Here is a 15,869-nt window from a genome sequence, read left to right on the forward strand (position 1 = left end):
GTGACCTCCCTACCATAATGTAATAACAGCATACATTTCCTAGGAAATGTGTTTTTACATTATGGAAAATACCTAAGAATAGCAAACAGAATTTACCGACTTTGCTGTGAGACTTCCGGTATTGCACTACGTGCTAGGGTCACTTGCATTTGCTCATGCCAGTGTCGCCGATACTTTATAGTTTACTATATTTGGTAAGAAACTCTCTGATTCCAATCTTTGAGTTTCTTATTCGGTTTTAAAACTATGTGGGATTTAATATCCCCTTAATTTAAATAAAAGAAAAATTAAGCTAAAGTGGACAAGTCCATATATAGGATTTATTTTAATTTTCTATACTAATGTCTATTCTAGAGTGGAGTAAAAATTTGGCAGTATTATATTTATATTATGTTCTATTCTAACTCACATTGTTTACATAAAAGAAATATACAGGGTGAACTTCTGTATCTTTTTTAAATCTAAACTTCTACAGAAAACACAAGAAAGATTTATTAGTACATACCTTCTAGATCGTCAATTGGAGTCAAGAAAAGGGAAAACCATGCTCGATGAAAAGTGCGGCGGAATAATTCAGGAGAAAGTGGATAGTCTGGATATAACACAGAATGAATAACAATGCCACCACTTATTATCACCAAAATTGTCATGCGCATAAAATTTACAAAATCTACCAGAACCTGTATACAAGAAAAATTTCTAATTTTAGTTAACTATATGTATGTGTGTGTGTGTGTGTGTATATATATATATATATTTTTTTTTTAAATTCAAAATTCATCAACATTTTTTTAAAATTATTTCACAAGGAAGAATGAAAAAGGAAGTAAGCTTTGATTGAAATTATCATTTCAATAAAGAAATGGTAATTTCATCAAAAATTATAAACTTCTACTAAACTATAGGCCTGCTATGCAATAGTTATTTCTGCATTACTGTTAACACAAATATTTTCTGTTGATATTGCCAAAAAATTTTTTAAGATACAATTTATCTAATCTTACTCTGATTTTCTTTTTCTGTTTCTTTCTCTCTGAAAAGTGAGTTAAAGTATTATTATTTAGAAAACAGATTTGTTATCTTATCTTATCTCAACAGAAATGCAGACAGGCTGAAATTACTTTATCTTGATTTCAGAAATACGGGACATGGAAGGTTCGAGGTTTAGAGGAGAATATGTTCCAAATACTGAATACTCTTGGATGGTGTTTCACTAAGGGTTTTGAGAGAATGTACTAAAGAACTGACAGCTCCATTAACCTGGATTTTCAATGAAAGTCTGGCTATGCGAAAGGTATCCAAGGAATAGAAGGAAGGTAAGATAGTGCCATCACATAGGGGCGGTAGCAGACTGAAAGTGTCTAATTATAGGCCAGTTTGTGTTTCATCAGTAATTGCTAAGATCTTGGAGAAATTAGCGAGCGACCATATACAGTGTTAGGCAGATTAAGGTAATGTTATCTGTGAGAGTCAACAAGGATTTATTAAGGAACGCTCTTGCTTTAGTAATATGACTGCCTTTTATAATAAAGTGATAAGAGCAGTTGATGAGGGAAAGTCATATACTGCCATTTTTTTGGATTTTGCAAAGGTCTTTGACAGGGTGCCACATGATAAACTGTTATTTAAGTTGCAGCACATGGGTTTGGATGTCAGGATTCAACTGGATTCAGGACAGGCTGTCTGATAGGTATCAGAGAATGTATGGTGGGGGCAAGAAGGTTACAAGCGAAGTCCCACAGGACTCAGTACTGGGACCTGTATTATTTAACCTTTATATCAATGACATTGTCAGTGAATTGCAGGGGGATATTCATTTGTTTGTGGATGATGTGAAGCTGGGAAGGGTTATTAGTAATAGTGCAGATGTGGCAACCCTGCAAGATGATTTGAATAAACTAGAGACATGGGCAAATGAATGGTTGTTTTAATGCAGCAAAATGTAAAGTCTTGAAGTTTGGGAAACATCGATGGGAGGCTGCATACTCGATTAGGGGAGCTGTACTGGAGGAAGTAGGGGAGACAAGAAATCTGGGGGTGATGATTGATAGAAACCTGAAATTCACAGAACACATTGCAAAGGTGGTGAAGATAACCCAGAGGACTGCTGCAATACTGAGAAGGATGCTGACATGCAGAGATAAAAGAGTTATCATTCCATTGTATAAGACCCTGACCAGCCCACACTTAGACTATTGTTCTCAAGTTTTGTCACCAGGATTTGAAGAGGATAAATTAACTGTGGAAAGGGTACAGAGGTGGATAACAAATATGGTTTCAGGACTGTACAATGTTAGTTATGAGGATCGGCTGAGGGAATGCAGACTGCAGAGTTTGGTAGATAGAAGAATGAGAGGTGATATGATTGAGACTTTTAAACTGTTGAAAGGTAGTTACAGGGTTGACACTGGGAGTTCTTTCGTTTGGTGGAACAGCGGGAAGGAGCGATGACAATCGGCCACTCCTGGAAGTTATGAAAGGAAGCTGTAAGCAAGAGAATGAGGAGTAGTTTCTTTGCATGGAGAGTGGTTGAACCATGGAATGCATTGCCTGATAGAGTGGTGAGAGCAAGAACCAATGAGTCCAAGGAGTGGTATGATAGACTTTGTGTTTCCTAGGAAGGATGAGTCTTTTGACTACATGGAGGCCTGAATAATAATAATAATAATTCCAAGCACTGTTCTTGCCATTTGGACTTTGTCATGAGAATGTCATTTTTATTAGCACAATACTCTTCACTATTTGGTCTAAATTTTTATACAAATTCTAGAAACGGCTTCTCACTACCCCCCCCTTTACAATCTATGAATAATTTCCTCTATACATTAAATTTGTAAAACCGCTTACCATGCATTAAGTTTCTTTCATATCACTCCTCTACCCAATCTATAATCCTTCAAGTTCTCATAATAGTGCTGATACTGTTTTAGATATTTATCTCTGAATCTCTCCATATTTTACCTTGGTAGGACTTAGGAGAATGCCAAACATGTACAATTTTCAGATAAAAAAAATGTGTGCAGGACTACAGAGTATGTGATTGTGATAAGGTGAGGTTCTGGAACAAGAGTTGGCATTTCTGCATTACATCATTGTTTATAACAGAAAATAAGAACTTAAACTGCAAATATCCTGTAAATAAGCTGCTAACTGACAGTATTATTAATAAATAAGTTAAGCAGTGGCAACCCCCCAAAACAGAACCTTGCTACATATTGTCTTTCTTTTCTAGGATTGACTGATCTTCAACACAGACAATTTGCTAGTATATAACAGCAATTCTCATATAAATTTCACTAATAAACTATTAATTGTAATCTTCTGTACTTCATACACCAAGGTACAGAAGATGGGATGTAGAGAATTTGTCAAGGAGCAACTTGTCAAATACATTGCTGGGAAAGAAGGCCCACCTTAATAAGATACAGGACCTCTTTTAACTGCGATGAATGCAACAATCCTATGAAGCATAATTGCACAAGCATACGATACCAAGCAATGGGAATTTTGGACTATTCCTCCTGCCAGCATGTAATGAGGTCATGGACTATTGTGGGATTGAGTCCCTTGACCGCACTCAATGCTCCAGTTCATTCCCATGGATGTTCAATAGGGTTGAGATCACTGCTCTGTGAAGGCTAATAAAGTGTCGTGATGTTCATGTCCACAAAAAAATGCAATTACAGCAGCAGCCTTATGGCATGGTGCATTATCTTGCTGAAAGAGACAATGGTCATTTCTGTAGAAACGCCACAAAGTAGGAATCATCATATTGTCCAGAATGTTCACATACTCTCGGGGTTAAATGTTCATAGCCCACAAACAAAAGTCCAAGGACAAACCAGGAAAAACAGGACCATACTCTCACACAGTCACCACCAGATTTCATAGTCGGAGGTTATGCACTCTAGTAAGAGTCGTTCCCTGGGCATCCACGAAACCCACACCATACATCAGCTCGGCAGAGGGTGTAGCATGATTCATTGTTCTGTAACACAGTTTTCCAAACTTTCCCATTCCACTATATATGCTCTTGCACACTACAGATGATATGGCATGTTGGTTTGGGTAATGGGGAACTTGCACATTGTAGTCCTATCATGGAAACTTATATTGTAAGCCTCAGTCCTGAATGTTTTTGTGCAAATTTGTGTCCAAGTTGATGCTCAGAATTCTGCATTCAATGTGTCCGCTGATGAATTGTGGATTTTACATATTATCCTTCACAGCACCCTATGATCACATTTGGTGAGTGTAGTGAGTTGCCCAATGCAGGTGGTACTTGCAGTTGCCTCTCTGCACTTCTATGTGAGTATGGTATCACTGACTGTTGACTGGGGATGGCCCAATCTGTCAACAATTTACCAAACAGGCATGCAACATGGCATCCTATCACAATGCCTCTTTCAAATTCCATCAGTTCCCTTCTCACATCAATTTCACATGGGACATTTGCATTGACTTGAGGTCATATTCCTCCAATTTAAATTGGCTACAAACACCTGACTCATTACACGGCATTATGCACCTTGCCAATGGTGATGTCCATTGACTTCTTTCCAAGCAGTGTATCTTTGCAAAGTTCAGAAGATAATAACTGAGCATTAATCTTTTGTTTTGTCCAGTACGTTTTTTACTTCATCTTACAATGTAAGTAACAAATGTGCTGGAAAGTATACAAGTAACATAGTAAGCAAGATCTCCCTCTCTTGGAAAACTATGTTAACTGTTAGAGAATCATATGTTCATTGAAATTTTTATTCTAGTTTCTATCAACTTTTCTAATATGTTGTGTAGAAAATTCACTGAAAGACAGTAAGCTGAATGACAATTCACTAAAAAGCATCCTTTCCTTCATGGTTACATGGTGATCAGAATTCATCATAAAAATTATAGAAACAACTACAGTGTTAGAGTAAAACTTCAGTTTAATATAAACCAAAATAATCACTAGACATTTTGATCTTCACATTAAGGTCATCATCTGGAGAATACAAATATACGAGGCTGGTCTGAAAAGTTCTCGGCCTAATAATTTTTTCATTATTTCATACTTTCATATGAAAGTATAATTTTCAACATAATCTCCCTTAAGAATAATACATTTATTCCAGCGATGCTCCAGCATCATTATCCCGTCCCTGTAGTGGTTCTCAGTAAGATCTGCAAAATACCCCTCTATAGCTGCAATCACCTCTTGATTCGAAGAAAAACGCTGACCAGTGAGGAAGAATTTTCGTTTTGGGAAGAGATATAATTTATAGGGAGCCAAATCTTTAGAATGGGGTGGATGTTCCAACAATTCATAGTTCAGATCCCTTAATTTTCCCATTGCCAACACACCTTTGTCAGCAGGTGCATTGTCCTGATGAAAGATGATTTTTTTCTTCTGCAAACCAGGTCTTTTCTCATGAATTTTTTCGTCTGGTCTGGTTAAAAGATCGGAATAATATTCCTGGTCATTGTTTTACACTTTTCAAAATAATTAATAAACAAAATGCGTTTAGTATCCCAAAACACCGATGCCGTGACCTTTCCTGCTGATGGAACTGACTTTGTCTTCTTTGGTGCTGAACAACTGGCTTCTGTCCACTGTTTTTACTGCTGTTTGGATTCTGTTGTGTAATGTGAATCCAAGTCTCATTCATAGTAATAAATCGATGCACAAAATCAGTTTTATTCTTGTTAAAATGCTCCCAGTACTGCTCAGAGATTTTCATGCGAGTTGGCATTTCTGTTTTGCAATTCTTCACGCAAAATAAATCCTACACATTTTTTCGAAATGCCTGTATTCTCAGCAATTTCACGCACTTTGACTAGCCAGTCATCAAATACCAAATCGTGCACTTGATCAATGATTTCTGCTGTTGTTACACTTTTTGGACGTCCTTTACGTGGATCATCTTCAAGGCTGGTACGGCCACATTTAAACTCAGCATCCTATTTCTTAATTGTCGAAAATGAAGGAGAAGAGTGCCCATAAACTTTTATGAACCTCAAATGAATTTCTTTTGGCATTAAACCTTCTTTTACAAAGAATTTTATAACTGCACGATACCTTATCCATTTCAAGGGATACAGACAACATTTTTGCTTCAGACAGCTGTATAAAACAAACTACTTGATAGAATGATCGCAATTTCACATGGATGCTTATGACAGATGTACCAACTTGGAAAAAAAAAAGTTGCTGATAGTGTTGCCATTTATGGTCGAGGCCGAGAACTTTTCAGACCACCTTTGTATATAAAGAAACAAGCTGCACTACATTCTACATGGTATGCTAAATTTACATTGATTTGGTCAACTGTTAAAACTACTTGCCTGACCTCTGGTTGAAAAAAAAAAAAGCTTAGTACATCAACATTAGAATCCTGTTATTATTATTATCTATTTGGTTACAAAAATAAAAAGCTAGAGAGCAACATGTTCACACAAAGTTATGCTTATAAGTATACATATAAATTAACACAAAACAGTATGGATGGTGGCCAATAAAAGCTGAAAGAATTGCTTAGAGTCCTAAAGTCAGGGTTTGCTGGAAAACTTGAAGAACTAAGTGGGTCGAATGTGTGCCATCCAAAATCTTGTGATTTTTATGCCACCATGAATAACATGAACTTCAAATGCTTGTCATGTGGCAGTCTATCAAAAAATTTCGCAAAATCCAATTATACCACTGTATATGTAGCTTCCCTGTACAAGGTACTTGTCACCTTTTTATAGTACATAAAATAGTAAAAAATGATCTCCCTTTAACAAATTCATGCTGATAACCACAGAGAATACTGCTGTTATCAACCCATTTCTGTATTCTACCTCTCACCAATCGCTCTAGTATCTTCACCACAACTCCTGATATACATATTGGCCTATAATTTGAAGCCACAGCCTTATTCCCACCTTTATGCAGAGGAACAATTTTACCTTCTTTTCACTCCCTTGGAACCTGTACAGTTGTATGACTTATTAAACAGGCATGCCAATTCCCTGGAACATTCCATTAAGATGCATGGTGATATGTAATCAAATCCTATCACTTTATTGACATCAAAGTTATTTATTTATTTCCAAATACTTCTTGCTCACTCACAATTAAGCCATCCTCTCCTATGTCCTCTACACTTAAATTCCTCATATCAATAGCAGGCAAATGGAAGAAAGAAAGACCATTAGTGTAGAAAGATGCAAGTGAGATTGGTGGCAGGAAATAGTGTGACTGGTGATAATATAACGTGTAAGACTGATGGTAAAATAACATGTATGAGTTGTTATGTTTTCCTGGAAATGGGCAGAGTGATTGAGATGGTGAATAAGAAGATCAAGCACACAAAAGAGAAGTGATGGCAGGGATGAATGAATGATTTGATTGGAAAGGAGAATGTGAAAGAACGGATATCAAGATGTTATATAGGAGAGTGAAAGATAACAGAGTGGTAAGAAAGGTAGTCACTGTGTTGCTCAGTACATGTGAGATGATTTTGAGGATCATATAGAACTTGATAAGAGAGAGGGACAGCATCTAAATAGTTATGGTATGAGCCAACTGGTGCCAAGCTGTTGCTGGCAGAGAAACGACTGCAATCAAAGAACATCTGAGAAAGTGAAGGGTGATATGGAAAAACAGGAAAGGAGGGTAGGAGAGAGACTGAAAGAGTCTTGGAGAGGTGACTCTTGTCAAAGGAGAGGTGACTAGTGTGAATGATGAGAATGAGAGAAGAGGAACAGATATAGACATGAACAGGATAGACATGGAAATGAAGGGGGGGGGGGATCAGAGTGGACATGGAGACACTACATGTGAAGTTGGATCTTAGATGCAGAAATGAATGGCTGAGGATAAGGAAGGAATGGGATGGCTTGGGATGTGTGGGAATGCATTTGGTCTGAGGAGGACTGTGTAATGGGTAGTAACAGAGAGGAATGGCTAGGTGAATTATGGAAGGATTGCCTCTGAGAACTGGTGTTGGTGGGAATTCTTATGAACCAGAAATGAGCTGTTATGTTTGTTTATGAATGCAAGACATAATATAAATAAGAAAAATTAAATTGTTGCATTAATCAATTTACCTCAAAACTACCAGAATACGTGAGATGTGGTTGAATCAAGGACAACATCCTAACAGGAATAGAGTTGGAGGAATATGTATGTTTTAATGAAGATAGGCAGAAAGTGGCAACAATAGCATCAAAGCCATCCATGGTAGAGATGTAATGATAAAATATTAGCAATGGTTCTGAGGTGGTATATTATGAAGTAGAAGTGGATCAGATAAAATATTTAACTGAGTGTTTCTATAGACCTCATAACATGGATGATATTAAGAAGGGAATGTATAGACAAATTAGCCTAGCAAATAAGAAAAGATCATGATTATGGTGATTTTAATTATGGTAATACAGATTTGAATGAAGAGTTGCATCTGAGAACAATCTCAGATGCAACTCTCAGATTAACTTGAATACAATTAGACATCTCTCAGATGTCTAATTGTATTCAAGGATCAGGGGGTTAAATAAGGTAGGTGTGAAATGAATGAATGAAGAGGTTTAGGCATGCAATCTGGAAGAAGACTTTACAGAAGCAGCAGGCAAGGAAAGGTAACTCAAGATAAGGGTTACCTTGAGTCACCAACAGTTAACTGTTAGCAATGGTTAACTGGCAGAGGTCTACCCTCTGCTGCTATAACAGTCAGCAACCTTCTGGGAAGGCTTTTCATTAGATTTTGATGTCCTTCCAAATGGTGATTCCATTCCATTCTTACAGAAGAGCATTAGTGAGTTACATCACTGATGTCAGGCAATTCAGCCTAGCTTGCAATCAGCACTGCAGTTCATCCCACAGGTGACAGGGTTGAGATCAGGGCTCCAGGCCATTCAAGTTCTTCCACAACCATTTTATGAAACGAATCCTAATGGAACTTGTGTCATTATCACAATTATTATACACATGTATTCACAAGAATATAGTAATATCTTATAGCATTTTTCAACAGAACATCCTATTTGTCCAAAGTACGAGCAGAGGCACTGACATTGAACTTGAACAAACAGGACACTGTTGAAAAATGACTACAAGAACACAAATAACAATATTTGTGTTCTTGTAGTCATTAACAACATAATTAACAATAATAAACCTGAAAAATCTTGCTTTGCTTATTATGGAGTGGACACTGACCATTATATCCTATAGACCAATTCTTGCCTTTTACATCATGCAGGTTTAGATTTGAGCAGTAATTTAAAGAGGTGTTGAAGCACTTAATTTAAATTGGATTGACTTTCTCTCTATTGCCAAGATTTAAGAGAGTCTCATCCTCATAAATGGCAAGCAATAATGTTCCCCCATTTTAATTATTATTATTTTTAAATACAATGCTGTGTCATTTCATTATGTAATCAAATTTAATTTTATTTCAAATCACTTGATTTTAAATCCAGGCCTTAGTTGTAATCTTATTTCTTGTGTGGCATTTGGTAGATTTGGCTCAGCTCCATATTCATGTGAATATGGCTCGACTCTATAAATAGGATTACCATTCTTTGTTGTAGCTTCACCTAATCATGCTAATGCACTGATGATGACCAGTTATTTTCTGGTTGAAATATTTGCAGTAATAAAATTACTATATTCTTGTGAATATTATTATTATTATTATTTCCCAAGACCTCATGGAGTCAAAGACTCATCTGGGAGGTCCTTTTATGACACACATCTCATCATACCGTGTCTTAAACACACTCAAACTCCTTGCAGTCACCACACTCTCTGGCAAGGCATTCGAATCATTCACAACTCTGCATGAAAAAAACCTGTCTCTCACTCCCCAACTCACACCCTCTTTATACAGTTTCCAGGGATGACCTCTGGTTCTCCCACTATTCTCTGTAGAACTTCTCCACCACTGATCTTATAACAACCCCTTACAAACTTGTAGGTCTCTATCATATCTCCCCTCTTCCTTCTCTCCACCAGACTCTGCAAATTACATCTTCTCAATCTTTCCTCATACCCAACATTCCAGAGGTCAGAAACTACCTTAGTCAGTCGCCTTTGGACTCTTTCCAACATCTCTTCATCCTTCTGAAAACCCAGTGACCAAATCTGGGCACAATAGTCTATGTGTGGCCTAATCAGAGCCTTATACAATGGAACAAGAATCTCCCTACTTCTACACGTCAGTGTCCTTCGCATCATTCCCAGAAGTCTTTGTGATATCTTCACAATTTTGGCAATGTGTCCCCTAAATTTTACATCCTTATCCACTATCACCCCAAGATCTCTTGTTTCCTGTACCTCCAACAATATATTCTCACCAAGCATAAATTCTGCATCCCATCTTTGTTTTCCAAATTTTAAAACATTACATTTTTCAACATTGAACTCACATCCCCATTTGCTTGCCCAATCACTCAATTTATTCAAGTCTTCTTGCAAGGCCACAACATCTTCACTACTCTTTATGGTTCGTCCCAACTTTGCATCATCTGCAAACAACTGAATATCTCCATCCAAATCTTCACCCATATCATTAATATACAAGTTAAATAGTAATGGCCCTAAAACAGACCCCTGAGGCACTCCACTAGTGACTTTCCTTTTCCTGGATATCGCACCCCCATACACAACTTGTTGATACCTATCAGATAGCCAATTTCCAATCCAATCCAATTCACTAATCTAATATCCAACCCCATGTGCTCTAGTTTGACTGTCAACTTATCATAAGGTATCAACTTATCATAAGGTATCAAAAGCCTTTGTGAAATCCAAGTATATTACTGTGTATCCTTCTCCTCTGTCCAAGGAAGCAGTCACTTTATTGTAATAAGTACATTACTAAAACATGACTTCCCTTTAGCAAATCCATGCTGTCCATCAAAGATGATACCATTGTTGTCAACCCAACTCTGGATCCTAGTTCTCACAAGCTTCTCCAACAACTTAACCATAACACCTGACACAGAGATAGGCCTATAGTTTGATGCTTGAGTTCGATCACCTCCTTTATGAAGTGGCACAATTTTGCCCTCCTTCCACTCTTTAGGAACTTGACCAAGTGCAAGGCTCGTATTAAAAAATTATGTCAACTCTCTCTGGCACATTCCTTCAGAATACACGGTGATATATTATCAAGTCCCACAGCCTTATTTACATCTAGTTTACTCAACTCCCAAAACACCTCTTGCTCACTTACAGTCAGTCTCTTCTCCTCATCATCAACTGCTCTCAATCTCTCAGTGAAGTCACATTCACAAGATCTTTATGAACTGCTCATTTAGTATCTCCATCACACGTTCTGCAACAGCTGTCTTTATACCATTTCCTCCAATCAATGTCATCCTTCCATAATCATTCTTTCTTTTGCTGGCTACATATTGAAAGAACTCCCTAGGATTCTTTTTGGCTTCATTAGCTAACTGCTGTTCATACCTCTCTTTAGCTACTCTCACCAACCAAGTCACCCTCCTTGCCTGGTCTTTGTAGACCTCATGAAATTGGTTACTTCCACTTCTCTTATGCTGCCTCCATAATATCCTTTTTCTCTGTATCGCATGCTTAATCTCTTTATTCATCCATCTCACACCTACTTTATTTAACCTTCTCTCCCTTGGAATACATTTAGACATTGCATCTACTAAATAGTTTTTGAAAATCCCCCAAGCTGCGTTGATCTCTTTTCCAGCTAACTCCTCATTCCATGCTACACCTGCAAGCTGTCTCCTGAGCTCTTCATAATCACCCCCCCCCTTGTAGTTCCGCACATACCCTTTTTTCACAGGGGTCCTTGCACTGCTGGCAACCACCCAGGTAATCACTTCATGGTCACTTGCACCAATTGGTGGATGATTTGACACCTCATTTATAATTACATCCTCTGATGAGATGACCAAATCCAAGACCCTTAATCCTCGTGTGCCCTCTGTTACATACTGTCTGAGGTAGTTATCCCTCAAAAACTCAAGAAACTCATTTTCTTTACTTCCAGTTGCTATCTCTTCATTCCAGTCTATATTGCCATAATTAAAATCACCCATAATGATATGTGTGTATAATAACTGAAACCATTCCTGCATCATCTTCATTTTGTGGAAAGGGGCATTGTCATGTTGATACAAGAAAGGGCCTTCAATGAACTGCTGACAAAAAGTTGGAAGTACAAAATTATCTACAATGCCATTATAAGCTGTAGCATTAAAGTTCTCACTGGAACTAGGAGAAGACCTAGCCAAAACCATGAAAAACAGCCCTAGATCATGATGACTCCTCCAAACTTCTAGAAGGCAAAACACATTCTGGCAGGTAATGTTTTCCTGGCATCTGCTGCCATACCCAAACTTGTCCATCAGACTCCCGGATGGTGAAGTATGATTGAATATTTCACAGAATACATTTCCACTGCTTCAGAGTTGTTTTCAGAGCCAAGTGAAAGTTGAGTTTATGTCAGCAACCTTCACTTGGCATTGCACTTCCTGATCTAAGGCTTGTATGCAGCTGTGTGGCCATGGAAAACCATATTCGTCAGCTTCCAACAACCAGCTGTGGTACCAGAATTAATAGAATAGACATTTTGGAGCTCAGTAGTGAGTGTTTCTACTGAGGACAGGTGATTTTTTTAATACCATGTGCTTCAGCACTCAGCTGTTCTGCTCAGTGATTTTTATGTGACCTACCACATTGAGATTGTGCTGTTGTTGCCCCTATGTGTTTCCACTTCACAATAACATCACTTACAATTGATCAGGGCAGCAGTAGCAGGAGGGGAAATAATATAGTTCAGGAAATTTCTGTCCTGCTGTAGCTTCAGCCCTAATCAACTGATGATGTTATTGTAAAGCGGAAATGCCTAGGAAAAAACAACTGAGCACTATCTAACCTAATATAATGGATGTAGTTCCACTTACACGCTGAAAGTTACTGAGCTGTTCCGTATATCCCATTTTACTGTTGATGTTTGTCTATGAAGATTGCAAGATGGTGTGCTTCCTTTATACCTGTATAAATGATATGACTGATCCATATAGCCATATCCACTACTATGAACGAGTGTCCATATATTTTTGATCGCATAGTGTATATATACATACATGCTGAAACACAAGCTACATCAAAAATACACTTTAGTAAGCAAAAGCATAACTGTTCTGTAAACTATAGCATCCAGGTATAGATCAATAGAAGAACAGGATGGCAGAACTCCAAAAAACTTCAAACAGAGGAAAACCTAGTCAACAGACAATAACCAGGACCTATAAATAACAGGACTATAGAGAATTTATCTAAGAGCAATGGATGTAGTTTCACTTCAGTTTTTAATTATTAAATTTATACATACATATGTGTGTGTGTAGATATATATATATATATATATATATATATATATATATATAAAATTAAAATTTTGTGCTTCCTCTTTTTCTTACCCTCACCAGATGTCACACTAGGATCAACGACTAATATAATTTTTTTCACCTGCAAACTTGGGTTTATTGTCCCCCAGGAAAACCAGCCCCATGAACCCCACATCTACAGACATAGGACACACTGGGATGCATAGGGCTAACCACCTTATTCTCGAGTTACAGTTGCGAAGTCCAAGAATACTTGGAAAGGTCATGAGCGTGCTTAAGTGCCTGTTAGGACATGGAAAAAAAAATATAAGGGGATGGAAAGTAATTGTTTGGTAATAAGAAAAAAGAGCAAACTGATTATCAAACAAGACATGGAAATTGAAAGAAAGGAAAAAAAATTAATTACTATTTGAAAATGATGTCTCAGAGAAATAAAGAAATTCATTTGAGAAATTATAGAAAGAAAATGAATTCCTTAAAATAGCAGCAAGGGAAGATAAGAGGAATTACATAGACAGCATGTCTGAAGAAGAAACACAGAATACTGCAATTTTAGCTTGTATTGGAAAATTGTATGAGGTTACAAGGAAAATATGCTCTGAGAGAGAGAGAGAGAGAGTATACATTGCGAACCTGGTTGGCTGAGTGGTTAGCATACCTGCTCTCCAGCCAACAGGTTGCAAGTTCAAATCCTGCTGTGGGCACTGATGTTTGTGATTGTCTTTAGATAGGAGATGAACTGACCAGTGTACGACCATTGCCTCACTTATTTGAGGCCTGAAGTGGCTTGAAAAAGTTCCATGCTTGGTTTCTAAAGCAGGGTTTCTGGACTATGTAAAAATAAATAAAAAATTACAAAATATACATATTATATATATGTGTGTGTGTAAAATTGATAAAAATGAAAAAAAAAAAAAAAAACCTTGGCCCACCAATGGTACAAATGTATTATAGGTTTACTACTAACCTTTTCTGGGCGGGAACCACAGACACACACACACACACACACACACACACACACACACACACACACACACACACACACACACACATATAAACTGTTATACATAAAGTCCATCAAACTATGCTTTAAATTCATTCAAAGTATCTGCATTCTCACGCTGACCACTCGGCCAACCAGGCAATGCTGGCCTGGTTGGTCGAGTGGTCAGCGTATCCATTCTCCAGTCAAAAGGCTGCGAGTTCAAATCCCACTGTAGGCTTGGATGTTTGTGATTGTCTGTGAAAATACTAGTGGTAGTGGTGGGTGGTAGATGGGGGTTGGTTTAGTTTGTGGGTGGTAGAGATAGAGAGTTGTAGAGTAGATGCCCTCCCTCAATGAGTCTTTGGACTCCCTGGAGGTGTGAAGTAATAATAATAATGTATTTTGCACTCATCAACCACTCTCCATGCAAAGAACCTGCTCAACTTATACCCTTGTTCAAATTTTCCAGGGATTTCCCCTTGTTGTACCCTCTCCTTGTCCAATTTTATGAAAATTCTATTCCACATTAACCAGGTAATAACTCTTTACCAACATAAACGTTTCAACTGTACCTCTCCCACCCATCTTCTTCAAATTCAGTGTGATGCGGAAACACTTGAGAGGATCCAGAAAACAGTGATCAAGTTAATATCAGGACTCTGGAATGCTGGCTATGGAGAGAAGTTGAAGAAATGTGGAATGCAGAGTTTGGTGGATAAGAGGAAAAGAAATGATATGATAGAGACATTTAAGTTGGTGAAGGGATTTTATCAGATTAATCCAGAGGGGATTGTAAAAAAGAGTAGAAGGCAAGAGGTAAAGAACAAGAGGCCATCCCTAGAAGTTTTGTAAAATTTGTTGAAAAAGGGTGTGAGGAGTAAATTTTTTACATAGAGAATTGTGACTGAATGGAATGTGTTACTGGAATATTGTTAATGCATGAAGCGATGAGAATTTTAAGATTCAGTATGATAAATATGTTGTCAGTTGAATGAACCTCCCACAATGAGTCTGTTGACTCCATGAAGGGTGCAATAATAATAATAATAGACAGGGTTTGGTTGTCTGCAACTGGTGTTGCATATCAGGTAAATTTGTGTTGAGACCATGTGGAAACATATATTTTTTGAAAAGGTTTAGTTGATTAATGTGATTTATTTTTGTTTGGACTTTTTTTTTTTTTTTTTGTTGACTGATGCCAACAAGTTTAATTGATGAATTTTTTGTTTGACTGTTGTCACATGAATGACGTGCACTGTCAATATCCTTTCTGTACAGCTCATCCACTCAACATATTGATGCTAGTTAGCTATAGGGCTTCCCATAATCAATATGTTGAGAAGATGAGCTGTACAGAAAGGATGTTGACAGTGCATGAATATTAATTGGTGTTCATTTGAATTGGTGACACAAGTAAAGGTTACTGGCAGTAACCTTTACTTATGTCACCAATTCCCAACCAAATGCCCCATAATCACTCTCATCAACTGTTATTCTTAACAGAATGTTAACCAGCAGCCTCAACTTT

The 15,869-nt window shown here is 37.4% G+C and overlaps 1 protein-coding gene across 1 annotated transcript in view; it reads right to left on the bottom strand.

The window, feature by feature from the left end:
• LOC150110639 (transient receptor potential cation channel subfamily M member-like 2) overlaps positions 1-15,869 on the bottom strand; it is a 658,320-nt gene that overhangs the window by 274,852 nt on the left and 367,599 nt on the right. Inside the window, exon 18 of the mRNA XM_090403554.1 lies at positions 506-680. Within this exon, the coding sequence (XP_090259680.1) occupies positions 506-680 (175 nt within the window). The remainder of the gene's footprint in view (positions 1-505; positions 681-15,869) is intronic.

The sequence above is a fragment of the Typopeltis vanoorti genome, chromosome 1, assembly GCF_054136105.1.
Source record: "Typopeltis vanoorti isolate ZY-2024b chromosome 1, IOZ_Tvanoo_1.0, whole genome shotgun sequence".
Classification (NCBI taxonomy): Eukaryota; Metazoa; Arthropoda; class Arachnida; order Uropygi; family Thelyphonidae; genus Typopeltis; species Typopeltis vanoorti.